This window comes from Dipteris shenzhenensis, chromosome 13, assembly GCF_047967505.1.
Source record: "Dipteris shenzhenensis isolate YYH24624 ecotype China chromosome 13, Dip_SZ_1.0, whole genome shotgun sequence".
NCBI classification, from domain to species: Eukaryota; Viridiplantae; Streptophyta; class Polypodiopsida; order Gleicheniales; family Dipteridaceae; genus Dipteris; species Dipteris shenzhenensis.
In genome coordinates this window covers 18,814,034-18,832,213 of record NC_141608.1, presented here as the reverse complement: position 1 = coordinate 18,832,213, position 18,180 = coordinate 18,814,034, and the positions used below count along the sequence as shown (strand labels likewise).

At 41.5% G+C, this 18,180-nt stretch overlaps 1 protein-coding gene across 3 annotated transcripts in view; it reads left to right on the top strand.

Annotated features, from left to right (window-relative positions):
* Positions 1–8,483, top strand: part of LOC147895123 (ARM repeat superfamily protein) — a 218,268-nt gene extending 209,785 nt beyond the window's left edge. For all 3 annotated transcript variants that reach the window (XM_087383592.1, XM_087383593.1, XM_087383594.1), the window contains one exon: positions 8,051–8,483. In XM_087383592.1, coding sequence (XP_087239718.1) covers positions 8,051–8,287 — 237 coding nt within the window. In that variant the 3' untranslated portion in view covers positions 8,288–8,483. The remainder of the gene's footprint in view (positions 1–8,050) is intronic.
* The last annotated feature ends 9,697 nt before the right edge of the window (positions 8,484–18,180 follow it).

The following is an 18,180-nucleotide window of genomic DNA, read 5'->3' as shown; positions in this document are numbered from 1 at the left end:
CATCCTGGAAAGTGATTCTCCTCATTTCCACATCCCTCATGGGTGCCTTATGCATCTTCTTCTCATTGAAGACCACATCATGGCTGCGTATGATCTTCTTTGCTTCTGGATCCCAGAGACGATAGCCCATCTCTCCACTTTCACCATAACCCAGAAAGATGCATTTCCTAGACTTAGGATCTAGCTTCTTTCGAAGCTCTTTTGGCACATGTGCATATGCCTCACACCCAAATATACGCAAATAAGAGTAAGAGGGCTTCTTGCCACTCCATGCCTCTTCAGGAATACCCCTTGATCACATGTACTGCAGTCTTCATTGCCTCAGCCCAAAAACCACCAGAAAGACTTGCATTGGAAAGCATGCATTGCAACCTTTCTTGAATGGTACGGTTCATCTTTTCTGCAACTGGATTTTGCTCTGGAGTACGAGGGGATGTGAGCTCCCTCTTAATCCCACGTGTATCACAGAAATGCTGAAAGTCATGAGAGAGATACTCTCCACCATTGTCAGTTCGTAGGCATTTAAGCATTCTACCTGATTGATTCTCAACCAAGGCCAGCCATTTCTGAAATACCTGGAACACATCACTCTTCTGAGCTATAGCATAAGCCCACACTTTCCTAGTTGCATCATCAATGAATGTCACATAGTATTCAGCCCCGCCTAATGACCGTGTAGGCATGGGACCACATACGTCTGAATGTACCAAATCAAGCATTTCAAACTCTTTCTTTCCCCTTCTTTTATGGGCTGATTTAGTCTGCTTCCCATAGAGACAATGCTCACAAAATTCAAAATCAGAGAAACTCAAGTGCGGTACATAACCCAAACGGCATAAGAGTTTCATTCCATTCTGGCTCATGTGCCCCAACCTGCAATGCCACAAAGAAGTGCTTGGCTGCTCGGTTATTGCAACAACATGATCAAATACCCCTGATACATGTAAGGGATACAAAGTCCCACACTTGGCACCCCTGGCCAAAAGCATAGAGCCCTTTTGAATTTTCCAACTCTGAAAACCAAAAGTGGTGTGAAAACCAGCATCATCTAGTTGACCCACTGAAATAAGACTCTTGGTCAGCTTAGGCACATGTCTCACATGTTTCAAAACAAATGTAGACCCATTTGCAAAAGAAAACTTTATGTCACATAGTCATTTCCAAGATGCACACAACCTGTCTTTCCACTATCATAAGTGGAGAACCATTCCCTATGGGGAGTAACATGGAATGAAGCACCAGAATCCAAAATCCAATCCTGGGAATATGCATCATCTGAAGTGGTAAGCAACTCTGCAGATAAACTAGACATGAAGAGAACGTCATTGTCACTATCATGTGTGACTGCATTGATCTCCTCGATCTTCACTTTTCCTTTGTCCTCACTTGGACTCTCTTCCTTTTGATTTGCACCCCAATTTGCATTCTTTTTCTTATCCTTTTGCTCTCTTTTCAGCTTGTAGGAATCCTTTTTCATATGGCCCTTCTTGCCACAATGGTAACACTCAATGTTCCATGCCCTGGATTTGCTACGAGACTTCCCTCTTTCTTGGGACTTCCCCCTGAACTGTGATCTGCCCCTTTGCACATTTAAGGCTGCATTCTGCTTGTTGCCATCCATAGACTTCCGTCTAATCTCCTCGACCAACAAGCTACCCACAACATCATCAAATTTTAGTACTCGACCAGGTGCAGAGTTACTGACAGCTGTACGGAAGGTATCCCATGAGGATGGCAATGAACATAAGAGAAATATTGCCTTAGTCTCCGCATCAAAATTCATTTTCTCGCATCAAAATTCATTTTCTGAGCCTGAAGCTGGCTGAAAATAATATTGAATTCATTCAAGTGAGAAGCAATGGAGACCCCTTCCTTCATCTGCAGCTCAAACAACCTCTTCATGAGGTAAACTTTATTAGAGGCAGTTTCCTTCTCATAAGTGGCACATAGTTTCTTCCACAAATCTTCCGTAGTCTGCTCATTCACTACTGTGAAATAAACTGACTCTGCAAGATGAAGTCTAATAGTAGACTTTGCTAATGCATCCAACTCATTCCAATCATCCTCAGACATATTTGCAGGCTTAGCTTCAATCCCTGCCAAGGGTTTAATCTGCTTCTTTTGAATAAGCACATCCCTTATTTGTTCTTTCCACAAAGAAAAGTTTGTCCCATCAAACTTTTTAATGTTGAAAAACTCCTTTTCAGACATGGAAGAGGATGCCATGATGCAAATAAAGCAAAATCCCAAATGCTAGTGCCTCAAGAGAGAATCACACCAAATACCAGGTGCACCCAAATGTGTATGCCACAATAGAGTGAAATATCACCAAAACTCAAAGCTCAAAGCATCTGACTCATGTGCATATACTATGCATCCATATGAGCAAATCTGGCCCAAAAGAAAATGCCAATAAGTGCCAAATGACTCAAGCATAAACACTGTCCACTGGCATATGCATCAATAATATCTCATCCAAGAGAGCATAGCACTATCAGTGCATCACCTACAATGTGTCAAAGCTGTCCCTCAGCATAAAATAGCATCCATGTGCAAAGCGTCCATAAAAAAAATAGCATCCCACAAGGCAATTTGGGCCTATCAGCACATCCAACAAGGACCGCAATGCATCCAAATGGCCTATAAATCATCCACTGCAACCCAATGCATACCACGAGAATGAGCGCACCACTGCTCAAACTGCAACCAGGTGATCTGCATAAGGTATGCTCAAGAAATCATAGTCCCACGGTAATGAGCGCTACTGAAAATAGAACCTGAGATGCCTCAAAACATGGGCGCCATTGCATAATCGGACTCAGCAAGAAAATCTGCAAATATCTCTCTTCTGCCAGAACTCCAAAATCCCAATCGATGAGTGAGAAATGGGAGTCAACACTTATCCACTGCCATGTGGCATAAATCTAAGGTTTCAAAACCTTAGAATGAAAAATGCATAACAGAGAGACGAAATCGAATACACAGAGATCTATAACTCTGAAAATCCTCCACCGAATCGCGCAAGAACTGATAGGTAGGGGTTTTTGGGCGTCCAGAACGCAATGGGACAGACGGTTTTGGAAACCGTGGTCTCAATCACTGGGTCCAACACACGGACTGAAAAACGTTTTTGGAAACAGAGCTGTTTGTAAACTCCACCGGAGTGCGAATGATGAGCAACATAGCAGTTTTAGGACCTCCTGAGTTCACCGGAACTGACAGATCTACAAATGGTTGCTCCAAACTTGAGTTCCAACACCCGGGCAAAAAACGCAGAAACTCACACAGAGAGCCAGAAATCCAATGAAATGATCCCGGATTCAAGAATGAAGGTGTTTCTAAGCTCCTGAAGTAATGTATATCAGTGTTGGGGGAAACACTAGATGCTTTATGTGATCAGTGGAGCTTTGGGAAAGCGGTGTATGCACTAAAATCTTCAAAAATTGGCTTCCAGTCAAGGGGCTTTTGCCTCATTCAAGTTCTAAGCTGTGTAACACAGTTATAGAGGCAAGAGAAAGTCTAATTCTGACAGTTTTGGACAGTTATACAGTCAATTTCTGTTGTTGTACTAGAAAGTACAGTCAGGTACTGTCCGGAGTCAACTTTTGGACTGTAAACAGTCACTTTACTGAAGTTTAAAGTGCATAAAATAGTGCTGTTTTCACTGTTACAGCAGGGACATACATTGTGTCAAATAAAGGTACTGCTGTACTGTACTACAGAGCATCAATTAATGCATTAAGTATTGCTGTTCTGGATCTGCAGCAGGCAGGAAACAGACAGTATTTACTGTTAAGTGGGAGAAAGTTGCAGGTCCTGTGTTCCATTGCAGGAATTAACTTTTGAGCACAACTACAAGTGCATCTGTGCACTTAGTTTGCAGGGAGTCAGGCACCCAAGTGTGGGTTATATTTCTTGCTGATTGTAATGGCTTCATCCTCGGAATCTTCTCTTCTCAATATTAAAAAGTTGCAGGGTGCTGCTAACTACCCAATGTGGAAAAAGATGGTCCTGAATGTGCTAATTCTCAGGCAGTTTCATGCTCCTATTATACACAAAGGTGTGAAGCCCACTGGCACAACTGATGATGCTTGGGCACTAGCTGATCTGTCAGCAAAGTTCATAATTGAATTGTCACTCCATGAGAGTGTTGTTTGGAATGTGGATGGTGAAAAAACAGCCTGGGGTGTGTGGAAAAAGCTACAGGACACATATGAGCAGCAAAGTGTAGCCACAAAGATATATTGGTTGCGCAAGTTCTTCAATCTGAAGATGAAGGAAGGGACCTCCATGGATGCACATCTCAATGAGTTTAATTCAATTGTCACTCAACTTGCAAATCAAAAATATGTGGTGGATGAGGAAACCAAGGGTATGGCACTCTTGATCTCTCTTCCTGAAAGTTGGGATACATTCACCACAGCTGTAACAAATGCAAACACTTTCATAAGTTTTTCAGATATCACAGGGCTGATTTTGCAAGAAGAGCAGAAGCTGAAAGCTCAAGATGCAGTAAAGCCTAACAATGCCTTAAATGTAAGGGGGAGAAGTCAGCAAAGAGGCAAATCTCAGGAAAGGGGAAAAGGGAGGAGCAAGTCCCGCTCCAACAAAGATGTTGAAACTTGAGTGCTACTACTGTGGCAAAAAGGGACATACCAAAAAGCAGTGCTTTGAACTGAAAAATGATAAGAGAGACAAAGCCAAAAACACTGATGCGTCAGATGCAAAAGCAATTGTACCAGTAAGCAATGGCAAGAGCAGTGTGAAGATTGAAGAGCTTCATTCTACACACGGTTATGACAGTGAGGGAGAGGTTCTATTTCTCTCTACTTTGGATGCTCATTCTCTCCATGCAGGAGATTTTGCAGACATGCACTCTTGGATCATTGACTCAGGTGCCTCATTCCATGTTACACCTTACAAAGAATTGTTTGTAAGGTATGCAGCAGGCAGTAATGGAGTCATTTTTCTAGGGGATAATCATGCATGCAGTATTGTCGGTGTTGGAGATGTCAGGCTTGTATTTGCTGATGGTACTCAGCTTATGCTTCACAATGTCAGGCATGTACCCGAAGTCAAGAAAAATCTGATTTCTATTGGCATGTTGGATGACGAAGGTTTTGTGACCAGCTTTGGTCATGGTTTCTGGAAGGTCACCAAAGGTGCCCTGGTTGTTGCCAGAGGCTCTAAGGTTGACACAATGTATACTCTCCATGCTAAAGTATGTAATCATGCTGATATTCATGCCACCGAGCTGCCGAATATTTCTATGTGGCATAGCCGGATGGGACATATGAGCATAAGTGGAATGGAGCAATTGGCTCGCCTTGGCTACTTACCGTCTCTTAAATTTTCTGATTTAAAGTTTTGTGAGCACTGCATATATGGTAGACAGTTACAGTATCCTCATAAAAGGAGATTAGGACATAAAGATGCTCAACTTGAGCTTGTGCATACAGACGTGTGTGAGATGCCTAGTCCTTCACTTGGAGGTGCACGGTACTTTGTCACATTTATAGATGATTCCACAAGGAAGGTGTGGGTGTATCCTCTTCGATTGAAGAGTGATGTCTTTCCAGTGTTCTAGAAATGGCTTGCTATGGTTGAGAACCAAGCAGGCAGAACACTGAAGGCTTTGCGGTCAGATAACGGTGGGGAGTATATGTCTAATGCATTCAATGCATTTTGTGATGCTAGAGGTATTAAAAGAGAACTCACTGCTCCTTATAGTCCAGCGCAAAATGGCACTGCAGAGCGTATGAATAGAACCATACAGGAAAAGTCCCGCTCTATGATGTCACATGCTGCTTTACCTCATGGATTTTGGGCTGAGGCTGTAAAAACAGCAGTACACCTCATCAATAGGTCACCAAATAAAAGACTAGATGGCAGAGTGCCAGAGGAGCTTTGGACAGGAAAACCTCCTTCCTATAAGCACTTGAGGGTCTTTGGCTGCACTGCGTACGTGCATATACGCAGAGAAGATCGCAGCAAGCTTGATCCTAAGTCTCTTAAATGCATTTTTCTTGGATATGGTGATAGTGGTGAGATGGGTTACCGCCTATGGGATCCTGTGAATAAGAAGCTAATACGCAGCAATGATGTCTTATTTGATGAGTCATGTATGTTTAAGGCAGCAGATAAGCCTTCTGATGCTTCAGAGGTTGACATTGGTGACTCGGGACATCCTGTACAATTCAGGCAGGCTGTGAATTAGCCACAACAGCAGCGTAATCAGGCAATGCATGATGCTGCAGCAGGTCCAAAGACGAATAGAATGCGGAGTACTGGGAAGAGACGTGGGACAACAACGTAATGGCCATGTCCTTGGATGAAATCTCCTTTCCTGCCTAAAGAATCTCTTGTTGAAGCTCCTGGAGCTTGTTGATGTGTTCCCACATGGTTGATTACTTTGTGGGATCCAACACTCTCACTTGAACTTGCAGAGAGACTATGGGAGAAGTTATGCTATACAAGGACGCCAAGTGCTCTCCCATATTCTTTTCGCTACCATCATATGCTTCACATGATTATTATTTGAGGAGTACAATTCAAGAAAATGGAAGAACGCTTGACCAGGTCCCACAGCTGACAGAATCTCAGCCTCCTTCTGATCTAGGATCCCGAGGTTTGCTTCAAGAGGATCTGGCATTAGCACCCCCACCAAAATGAATTCTACAAGATCATATGACTGAAAGACGAACTCCATTATAACCCGCCATACACCATAATTGTTCCCATCCAATTGACAGCCCACTAGGAATCTTCACCTTATTCTCAGCCATCTCTGACAGGGTAGCCATGTCGGAAGGAAGGAATAGAACGGAAAGGGGAAGGTGGGTGCGAAAAATGGAGAAAGGGGACTGAAGGAAGAAGAGAGGAGAGGGTTGGCATAAGACGATGAAGCAGCTTGCAGCCTATGACCTTCAGGTCCTTGCTGTCCCACCCCTTGAAACACCTCCTCTCTGATCTGAAAACACCCTTCAAACAGGTCGCCCTTTGCTGTACACCTGAACAGTAAACACCTCCTTGTGCTCCTCTTCAAACAGCTCCGAACACTAAGATACAGTAGATGCTAACTCTAACCCTTTGTAATACTAGCATAGGTGGCCACCAAGTTTTGATCATGCATATAGTACAATCTCCCAACTCTCTTTCTCCAACTTGGATCTTGACTCTTACCTTGCGCCCTTCCCCTTGTCCTCCCTCACCTTTCTCACTTCCTTCCTTCTTCCTCCACCTCCTTCCCTCCTGCTATCTTCTCCCCTTTTTTAGATCTGCATCTTTCCCTCACTACGGTCTGCTCACTGTATGATTTACAAGCTGGATCCACTAAAGGGAGTTCTATAAGGTACAAAACTTACACAACCGCATCCAATGCTTGATACTTCAAGTATCAAGCAATGTTTGGTGAGACAGAAGGAAAATTTGATTGTATGAAAGAACAATGTTAGGGAAGAGTCCTCATAACTAAGGTGCAGAAAAGATTCCATGTCTCCATTGTATTGTACTCAGCCCATCCTAAGTGGTTGATGACCTGGAGGTTACACCCTCCTTTTCGGGATGCACAACAACAGTAGGGTTTGAAGATAACATTGAAATCAAGGGTTGTGAATCCATGCCTTTTATTTAAAACTTGTTTATGGTCAAAGATTGGGCTGCAAAATATGCTTTGCAGTTGTGAAATAGCAACTATTATGAGGTCTTCTGGTCATCCCTAGTGATTTCTATAAAGACTCAGCATACATAATTTATATAAAGGGTGAGATTGTAATTGAGTTCCAGAAAGAGGGATGAAAATAATGGCCATGTGAGTAAGATTTACAAAGCAGAGCAAGGAATAGGCAAACATATATGTAATCTGACAACTTCGTGCCTTAAGCCAGTGTTAATCATACTTATATGTGCTTCCCAAGACAGTCATTAATATTTGTTTGTTGGTTCATGCTTGTGAGCAGCAATGCAGAGTTTAGTATACAAAGAATAAGGTCAGTAGTTGATAAAAGTCTTTTTGTAGCTTATTTTCTGGTGTATTTTCTTGGTTTTGCAGGTACAGACCCTCCCTCTAGAATACCTGAAGCCAGGAGAGGCTGAACAAATGATCTCTTCCTGGTTGAAAGCATTAGAGGGTGCATCTTCTGATTGTTATAAGAGTATTTTGTCCGATACGGGCATACCAGGTATTTCTGGCTACAGGCAAGGGGATAGCGGCCGTTCTTTAAAACGCATCCTCCGTGAATTTGCAGACTCTCATAGACATGTAGCACCAAGTTTTGGCTCCTTATGAACAGTTAAATACAGAGCTGCTCCCCTGTGGGGAGGTATTTTCAGCATATGGAAGGCTATGCCTGCCACGTCCTGCAAATTGCAGGTCTTCTGTAACAAAATATGTAAATGAGAATCTCTCTAAGAAATATTCGAATGTTCCATCAAGGCTTTAATCATTTACTTTACTTTCTTGGTCTCCCACTGAAGCAATGAGAAAAGAGCATCCTCAGTTCTGAACTCTGCTTTTTCCTTAGTCTGCAAGATATTTTTCCTTCTCTGTGCATTTTTCCATCTGTATCTAGATGTTGTTTATATTTAGATGTCATGGTGCTCAATGTCATTAACCTAATTTTATTTCGTTTACAAAAATTCTTCAGAAATTTTGCCAGATGAATGTGTATTACTGTGCAGATATGGGTCTCCATCTTCTACTCCCTTTTTAGTTAGATACAGTTTTGAACATTTCTTCTCAACTTTTTTATGTGACTGTTCCTTTCCTATGCATGCTTCACTGTATCATCGTGTTCTATTTTTTACTCGCATCTGCTTCTGCTTTATTCTGCTGTGTTGGGGCAACCTTCAACATCCTGATGCTGTCCTTCCTATCCTACTTCTGTCAAGTCTTTATTTCCATCTCCTTAACATTTTACTCTTTCCTTTTTGCATTGAATCGTTCTAGTTTTTGTCAGGCTCATTCATTGCTTTTCTACCCTTTTGGTTACTTCCCTCTTTCTTTTGGTTCTCTAATCTACAATTTTGCACTGCCATCTTGAGATTGGTGGGTAAAATGCATTGGAAATATGAAGCTGAAAATATGGCATTCAGGTGGACAGTCTGTCCCTACCTTCACTCATCGTGTCATATGCCAGAGTTCATTATGGTGCTTAAAAGTCTATTTTTAAAATAAGTCCTTTGTGCTCAGGACTGACCTTTAGATTGTTTCAGCAAAAAAACAAATCCTTTATTGCTGAGGACCTAGCACATTATGACTTACTCCACAACGATTATGTACTATTTGAAAATGAATCAACCACCTCATCTGCAATACTTCTTGAACAGGAACTCGAAGATTGAAGAGGAATGCAGAGGAGAGCTCATATTTGAAGAGCAATGCTGAAATGAATTGCACAGTTGGAAGTACAAAGAAAGTGAGGGTTTCTCAAGGAACTCTAAGCCATACTCAGATTAAAGCCTAGAGTGACACTGCTGCATGTGCCTTAAATTAAAAAAGGACCCATGAGCTAGAGGATCCTAGATGCTTTATAAATTAGATGTCGAGGTAGAACTACGGGAACTTGAACACTATCATAAGTCTTGGTATGTAACTTAGTGTTTGATACACAACCATAACCGATGGAGGATTATCCCAACATTTCCTCTCATAATACAAACTAGTTTTATTGATATAGACTAGCATTGTCTAAAGAGGCATTATTTGGTCATCAATCCCCCTCTTTAAGTGCTAAGCTGCCTTGAATACCAAGGAGGTGCTTGCTAAGAACAGATTTGTCTTTTGGTTGTGCCTTGGTCAAGATACCATCGGATTGTCCGTTGTAGAAGAATAAATCATTTGAACTGTTCCATCATCCATTCTCTTCTTGTTGAAGTGCTACTTGACATCAATTTGTTAGCACTGCCTCACTAGGGGCAGGCTATAACAAAGGTTCAATTTCCCGTTTAAAGAGGGACTTTCCAAAGCGAGACTTTCCAAACCCAGAGATGCTTGCGAAGGAGGCTTCCTTTCATCCCCTCTCGACCTTATGTTTCGCGAGTCTCTAGTCCAGTGGCAGCAAGGCTGCTAGAAGAGGTGATTGAAAGCTCTATATCCAGCAGCGACCCCATCTAGTGTGTTGTTTTCGATTGGTTCCTCCCTTGGGCACTGGATCTGACAAATAAATTTGGGCTTCCAAGAGTTGTATTCTGTATGTTGAGTGGAACTTGTGCGTACCTTATCTTTCTCGGGAAGTCGAGGCGACTAAATCTTGAAGTGAGAAATTTTGGTAAGATGATTTCTTTGAAGTCAGTTGTCGGAGACACAATCACAGAGAGAGCGTACGTGCGACACTGCCGAGAGAGAGAGAGAGAGAAAGAAAGAAAGAAAGAAATTTTATTAAAGGTCCACGGAAGGCCATATATGGCCTATGGGACACGAAATCATCCGAAAGGAAAATACATCATCAACGATGCGCCAACTAGGTAGCCTCATCGTAATACAGCTAAGATGCCAAAAATGGCTACAAAAATCCTAGATACAAAATGAAATGAAATATTGTACCAAAAATGCCTAGATACAAAATGTAAAATATGAAATATGAGGAACATCGTCTTCCCTAAGGGGTCTGTGATCCAAAGAAATGATGGAAGTCATGGCCATCGACCATGCCTCCTGCCATGAGTGTGAAGATCTGGGCAAGTGTCAAGTGGGCTGCTGGCGGTGCCAAGTCTCCATGGAGCAATCTCCTCCGAAAATCTGCCATCATCCTCCGTCGTCTAGAAATAAAGCGACGGGTACGGCCTCTGTGTAAGATCATTCTGCGGTGCTGCCGGATCATGTCAGAGAGAGAGAGAGAGAGAGAGAGAGAGAGAGAGAGAGAGAAAGAGAGGAGAACTTCACCACTTGTTATAGATTATAGACAAAGGGGTAGTGCTATCAAGTGCACAATGTGCCCTCTTGTTTTGTTCTAACACTATCCACATGCTTATTGGCCAAAGCAATGCAGGATTGATTATCGTAATTAAAGAGAATTAAAGCTTACTGTGTTATTCCACTGTGTAGCCTACCAAATGGATTCACACACTGATATAGTGCCTACGACACACTTAGGCTCATAGGGTGAAAGGGCAATGGTGTTATATTGCTTGCTCACCCCTAAGTTATTGCCATTGTTGGTGTACATGTATAGCTTTGTCAACTTTTTGCTATAGGGTTTCAGGTTTGCCATCAAAGAACCAAATGCATGTACTCTTGAGGTACCTAAGGGCCCTTGTGGGAGTTGTTTCGAATGGGTAGCCCTAGGTGCCATATACTTATTAACACAACCGAGATCGTAGGAAAACTCGGCCTAGTGGTCAAGTAAACCAAGCTGCCCAATGATCTCGTGTAGAGAGTGGCTAATCCAAATTAACTTTTAATATTAGCCATGTTTTAGTGAGTGTAGAAATTAGCTTATTGTGTGGCATATGGAACTCTCTAGCGAGCCCTGATCATATTTTGCAGGAGTGATGCCATGTTTTTCCTATTCTATGTCTAGGAAGTCCAATAGCCCTAAATTTGTCATGTCAAAGTACGTGTAAAGTGTAGCCTTGCATTGTGTAATGACTCTTCCATCACTCCTTGTAATCATAAGACCTTTCACAAAAGGACGAGCTTCTCACTTTTTTTAAATACAAAAATATTTGGGAACTGTTGTGGTTTAGATGTTGTTAAATGTCTATAAAGAGTATCAATCTTTCATGCTCATATGCTTCTTCCTCTTGTCCCTTGTACACATACTTAGCTGGATGCTATTTATGGATGTCATTTTTATCCTCAAACAAACATCCAAGAAGACTGCATAGTTTGTACATCTATCTCTTTGTGATATTCCCACCATTGTGGATGTAATATATAACCGGCATAGTGAAGAAAGTTGTGAGCTTAGTTCCATCATTTTGCAATAGGGTGCGTCAAGTCAAACTGTAGCCACCGTATTGCAAACAACCCTTCTTTATTTCAAAAAGTAGATAGTTTCTTAGGCATACTCATTTTTATGCTCAAACATCCAAGAAGGTCGTGCCAAGACTGCATAATTTGTACATCTATCTCTGTACAATATTCCCACCATTTTGGATCCAATATATGATTAGCATAATGAAGAGAGTTGTGAGATTAGTTCCATCATTTTCACACCATCTTTTGCAATAGGGTGTGCGAGTCAAATTGTAGGCACTTCCATTTAAAAATGTAGATTTGACATCTATTTCATAAAGTGTGATAACATGGAAATCCTTTGGCAATCAATCTTGCCTCGTACTTGCACAATGGAAAAATCAATTGTAATTTCTTATTCTATAGACCCACTTATATCCACTCACATTCTTCCCAAATAAGAAACTAACTAGATTAGTGATCCCACTTGGTTTTTTCTTATGCCATCCATTTCTTGTTTATCAAATTGAGGTTTATCCTCATCTAGAACATGCAACATGGCAGCTATATTTGCTCTTTATTTTTTCTTATTGCAACTCGAATGACCCTCATTTAGTGTTCGTTTTAGAAAGTCTCCATTTTCTTGTACACATACTTTATGGTTCTATCAAGTCGCCTTCACATTATTTTTGTTCTTGTTGCTTCATATATGCTCATCGAGTTAATTACTTTAAGCCTTATTTTCCATCCTTTATTATTCTTCTTGGTGCTTCATATATGCTCCTTGAGTTAGCATAAAGGGCTACTTTATGCCTTCTTTTTCATCCTCTCAATTATCACTTGGTATCATCCTCATCCTTTTGGGTTTCATCTACCTCACAATCTTGCTATTGCATATTGGCTCCTCTCTCTCTCTCTCTCTCTCTCTCTCTCTCTCTCTCTCTCTCTCTCTCTCTCTCTCTCTCTCTCTCCCTTCTCGAGGCCAGACATAGAGATCAACTCATATGAGCATAGAGGGGAGCACATGCGAAATCAAACGAGCCGAGCCAAAGCAAGTTCATGGACTTTTTCCCTAGTGCCGTAAGTCAAGGATAGTAAGGGATTAGATGCAAGAGAGAGCCAGAGGACATGGCTTGCTAGATTTAACCCCGAATGTGGACACTCACATGAAGGCTACAGACATATCCTCTCTCCTCGACATGGGGAGATAGCACTGGATTGATGATAGCACTTGTCATAATATTAAGAGGGTCACATCATGGAGGCTACAGAGGAGGGATGGGGACTTAGACAGGTCGAGTGACCACCATTCTCTCTCTTGATGCTAGCCGTTGCCAAATCTTGAGCCACTATTAGACAAGCTCCTCTCGTCTCTCCGCAGACGTCCAGGGTATTCTCCTTGATGTTTGCTCCCCCTTCATGGGTTTCTCTTACAGCAATAGCGTGATGTACTAATGTTAATTCCCTTCTTGCAGGTATCAGCCTGGAGAATGTGGTGGAGTCACAATGCCGACTCATGACGTAGCAATGTACTAATGCTAATTCCCATCTTGCATGTATCAGCCTGCAAAACGCAATGGAGTCACAATGCCGACTCTTGACATAGCAAGAGTAGAGGATTAAAGAATTCACAGACTATGCTGCTGAACTCTAATGAGTTCGAGCAAAAAATGATGTCATGCATGGCAAGGTGGCCACCCCCTTGAGTAGATTCAATCTCTACTGTGGTGGTGGCTCCACAAGCCTCAGAAGCAACTGAGCATAGCTGCTCAACCTAAAAGGCACCATGATGATGTAGATAGAGCAGCTGGGCCGACTAGCCCAACTACATAGGTAAGTGGTGCAAACATCTCGGCTACTACAAGACAAACAACTTGTTCAGAGACCCTAGCCACATGACAGGCTAGTCAACCACACAAGTAGTGGGTTGGATTCGAAGGGCAATACAATGGCACATGACCTTTTAATGCTCGACTTGACACCCCGCAATATGCCTCCACCACATATAGGGTGATTCCCACTCAGCACACTAGCAAAAGCAGAGACACATACTTCTCAGCGCCTTCCTTTTGTCGAGCTTTTGCCAGAAGCACAAGCTGTATTCCCCATCTCTGGACCTACCATCTCTCTCGAGCCTGTGCCTAGCAAAGTTAAGTTTCCCATGAATTTTTGTGCCTTGCATATGCTGGTTACTTTGGACGCTACTTTTGAATCCTTCATTGCTACCACTTCACTTCATTAAGCCAAGCCACTGGGTGATTTACCACCCAAAATCTCTATTAATGACAAGGCCTCCTTGCACTTGATACAGTACTCTTGGAGAAGGCACAAAGGCAATGGACTACCTTCAAGCGAGCATAAAATTTTGATCACTAGAGCTAAAGCACTACCTTGGCCAACATGTAAAAATATATCATTTGTATGGAACATAAATTAGGCGGTGCAAATACACCATTTGATTGGAATAAGGCATAGAAATTGTTATTCTATGCTTTTGAATCTTGTTTAGAGTCATGAGATTCTTGATGGATCAAGTTTACTTGGATGATAATTAATATGTGTGCGAATACTATCAGGGATTTGATACACACTTTTCCACATCATATCCATGCATTTTTTAAAGACTTGGAATTCTCAAATTTTATCAATGAATAATGCTATTCACTTCCATCTTTGTGAAATCCTCTTAATTTAGAACCTCGTTTGCAAGAAACGCTCATAAAGTTCTTTCATTGTATACTTTTTGGGAGACTTTTCAAAGGCTTTGGTTTATACCGCAAAGCTATGAATGTGGTAGGGATTCCCTTTTCATCCCTTGCTATTTGAACCACCTTTGCCAAATTGGGTTACATTGGTTATATAAGTATTATTTTGGATATCAAGTGCCTGAATTGCAACAAAAATACCCCTCTTAGATTTTGTCAGATGCTACAAATGTTGGTAAAGACTTTTCAAATATTCTTACCATATCATGGAGGCTGATATTTAGGTGCGCTGATGTTGATTGGGGTCTAGGTGCACTGGTGTGTCATGTCACTAGAATCTATCATTCAAAAATTTGTGAAGCTCAAGATGTTGACATGGTAGCTAAATCCAAGTGGCAAAAGTGATGGAATTAGGGGTTGAGGAATACAAAGTTTTGAAATATAAACTTAGAGATAGCCTTAAATTGCAAAGAGATAAGGTGCAATTGATAATAGTGCCGTAATGTGGCTAATCCACATAATGATTTGAAGCAGAACAATTCACAAACCTTGTAGGAACGTTGTCAAGAACAAGTGATGGAAAGGAAGAACTAGAATAGAAGACTCCATGAAAAAATACCTCATGATAGCAGAAATGCTAATTATAAACATGAAGCGAAGAATAAATGAAAACATTGTGCTTACTATCTATGTCTACTAAATCTCTGTCTCTCTATCTAGTTTGCTAGCCAACACCTCTTAATTTTTCATTGCCTCTTAGAATTGGTTATCAATATTATGCCACTTTCCCATGATTAGTGCCATTGATTTCACAATTTCTTCTTGAGCATCTTCTACTATCCATGATCAATGCTATTGATTTTTCACCTGCTTCTTGAGCATCTTAATTTCCTATTCTACTCCTCTCACTTTGCCTGAAAGTAAGCATGCAAACAATCCTTGACACATACGTGCTAACATTAAACCAATGCTAAAAAAATATGCTAGCAAAGTATCTAGTTGCACTAGCGGTGCCTGTGGTGTGTTGCTTGGTGGTTATCTTCCCTTTTTGCTTGGGTCGAAAACCGGTTCTTTTCTTTTCAAGTCTCGATTGAGGGGTCTCATGGGCTGGGGATGTTTTGCCATTGGTCGTGCCGTATTATAATTTTATGTTTGATCGTGCATATGTATGCTCTTAATTTGCAGTGAGTGGGCTTGGCCTCTTGCGCATCCTCAAAGTTGAGATGTGGAATTGTTGTTGTAAAGGGGGGTTTCCCAATCTACCTAGTGACAACCCTTGTAAGTGGCAATAGTCTTAGCCACATAATGCTTGTGGCACATTTCTTGTGCTCTACTTCAACCCTATGTATTTGGGTAGGCTAAGGCATCTTTTGCTTGACTAATGAGATATCCTTGGTGTGAGGAGTTGAAGCTACCTAGCTAGAACTATGACGAATCTTTGAGTTGTCCAGGTAGGGTGTAGTTGTGTGACATCTAAGGCATCTCAAAGACTTTCTCAATGAGATGTCAGTTGATAATGGCATTCCTTCTATCGATGTGATGAGGGATGAAATCCTTATCATTGTAGGTGTTGATCAATGCCTTTGCTTCTGCTGTGCTAAAATACAATTCACACACGGAAGCTATAACAACTTCTGTAAGTGGTTCTTCTTCAAGAACTGATGGCTCTTCCACATCCAACATATTGGGTGCTGGGGCACTTTCCACGAAGCTAAATGTTGAGACATTTTCTTGTGGGTCATAGGGATGGGTTTTGAGTCAAAGGATGATATTGTGAGGGGCACAAGCAAGGTCTATGAGAAAGATAGGGAAGTTGTGCAGATGCAAGCTAGGTTGGGAGGGAACACTGTGTTGCACTTGTTCATGAGGCTTGTGTGTAGGAAAGATGAGTGACTTTGCATGATAATTTCCATTTTGTGGGAGGAAGCTCTGTTGCTTTGGGGCTCTTCATGCAATACTATTTCTTTGATTACTAGCCTAAATTTTGCATGATTATGCAATGTGGCAACCTTGTTGTGTGACCCTTGCATGTGTGATTGTGCTCCCTCATTAGAGTGCCATAAATGCAAAATTGAAATGTGGTCGCATGGTCAAAATTTACCTTACTTCTAGTGAATAGATCAGGAACCACCTTCTCCTATAAGTCAGCCAACTGGAGTGAGCTATTCTATTAACTTAAACAATCCATTCCAGCCTAGCTTGGGGTTCACTTTGAGGGGACCAAGTTTCCCTTTGTATAGCAATACAAGCATGCTTTTCTTGAGGTTCTGCTTTACAATGTTTTCCATCCATCTTTGGTTGACTTTTTGTGCCCATGCTGCTTGAACTTGGAGTTCATTCAACTCGGCTAGCTATCATAGGCTCTTGGTGATGGATTCTTCTTCTCCTAGCAGCTAGTACTTGTTGGTAGCTACTCATAGACTCGGGACCAAAAATCCCAAGGGCACCAATGCTTCCAATTTATAAGCCATTCAAAATGGTGTGAGATCAGTTGTGACATTGTATATCATTATGTAGGCCCAACGAGCAGCATTTAGCTTGATGTCCCAGTTGCAACAATGTGAGCTAATAGTTTTCATGAGAACTGATTGGAGGACTTTGTTTGTTAATTGTGCTTGTCTACTGCACCTCAGATAATAGGCTCTTGCTACTTTAAATGATCAGGAATTCTTCGATCAGTATGTTAAACCCTCCATTCATGAAATATTCTCGCTAGTCACACTGACCAACTCAATCCGGCACATGCATCTCCATCTATAGATAACATTCTCATAGACAAACTTGGTCGTGCTCTAAACCTTGCAATGCCTTTGCTTCTGCCCACTTCATTGCATAGTTTGTGGCTACATGATGTTCTTATTTTGTGTATGTTGAGATAAATTTTGAAAGGCCCATGAAGTCTAAGCCTCATATTTGGAATGCTTCTCAGGGTGATCACGGGTGTAGAGGCATGTTATGTTGATGTAGTAGTCTCCTTGTTCTTTGGCACACATCACTCTATCCCACCAAGTGTGGGCATCTTTGAATAGAGTGCTCCATGAGAGTATCGCTTGAAGGAATTTCCTTTCCATCAGCTCTCCTTAGGTTTGTCCTTTGGCAATTCCTATATGTGCCTCAATTAGCACAATGGCTTGTTCTTGCAGTAGCACCCATCTTCTTAGGATTACATCTGCCGTGTATTAGTACAGTCATATGCTAATTAGGCTACACCTCCAAGCCTTCAATGCCGATTTCCTCCATTCATCTCAAGGCATGTTTTAGGGAAAGGTTCTTGTGAGACATATTGGAGCGTATCTTCATACTCATCCTTTAAAATTTCAACTGAAAAGAACTGTGTCTAGCAATTTGATGCGGAATCCTAATTCCTCTTTGGCTATTGGAACCCTTTAGATGCAATCCATTGCAATGTGTGACATCTCGGGTTTGTATATTATCCAAGGACGACTTTTGAATAATATGCAAACTCGAGATGAATGGTTTGATAGAGTAGTGCTTGGTGATCAACATAGAGAATGGATGGGTTACCAAGATAGAGTTTTGGACACTATCTCTCACTCTGTGGTGATTTAATTTTACTTC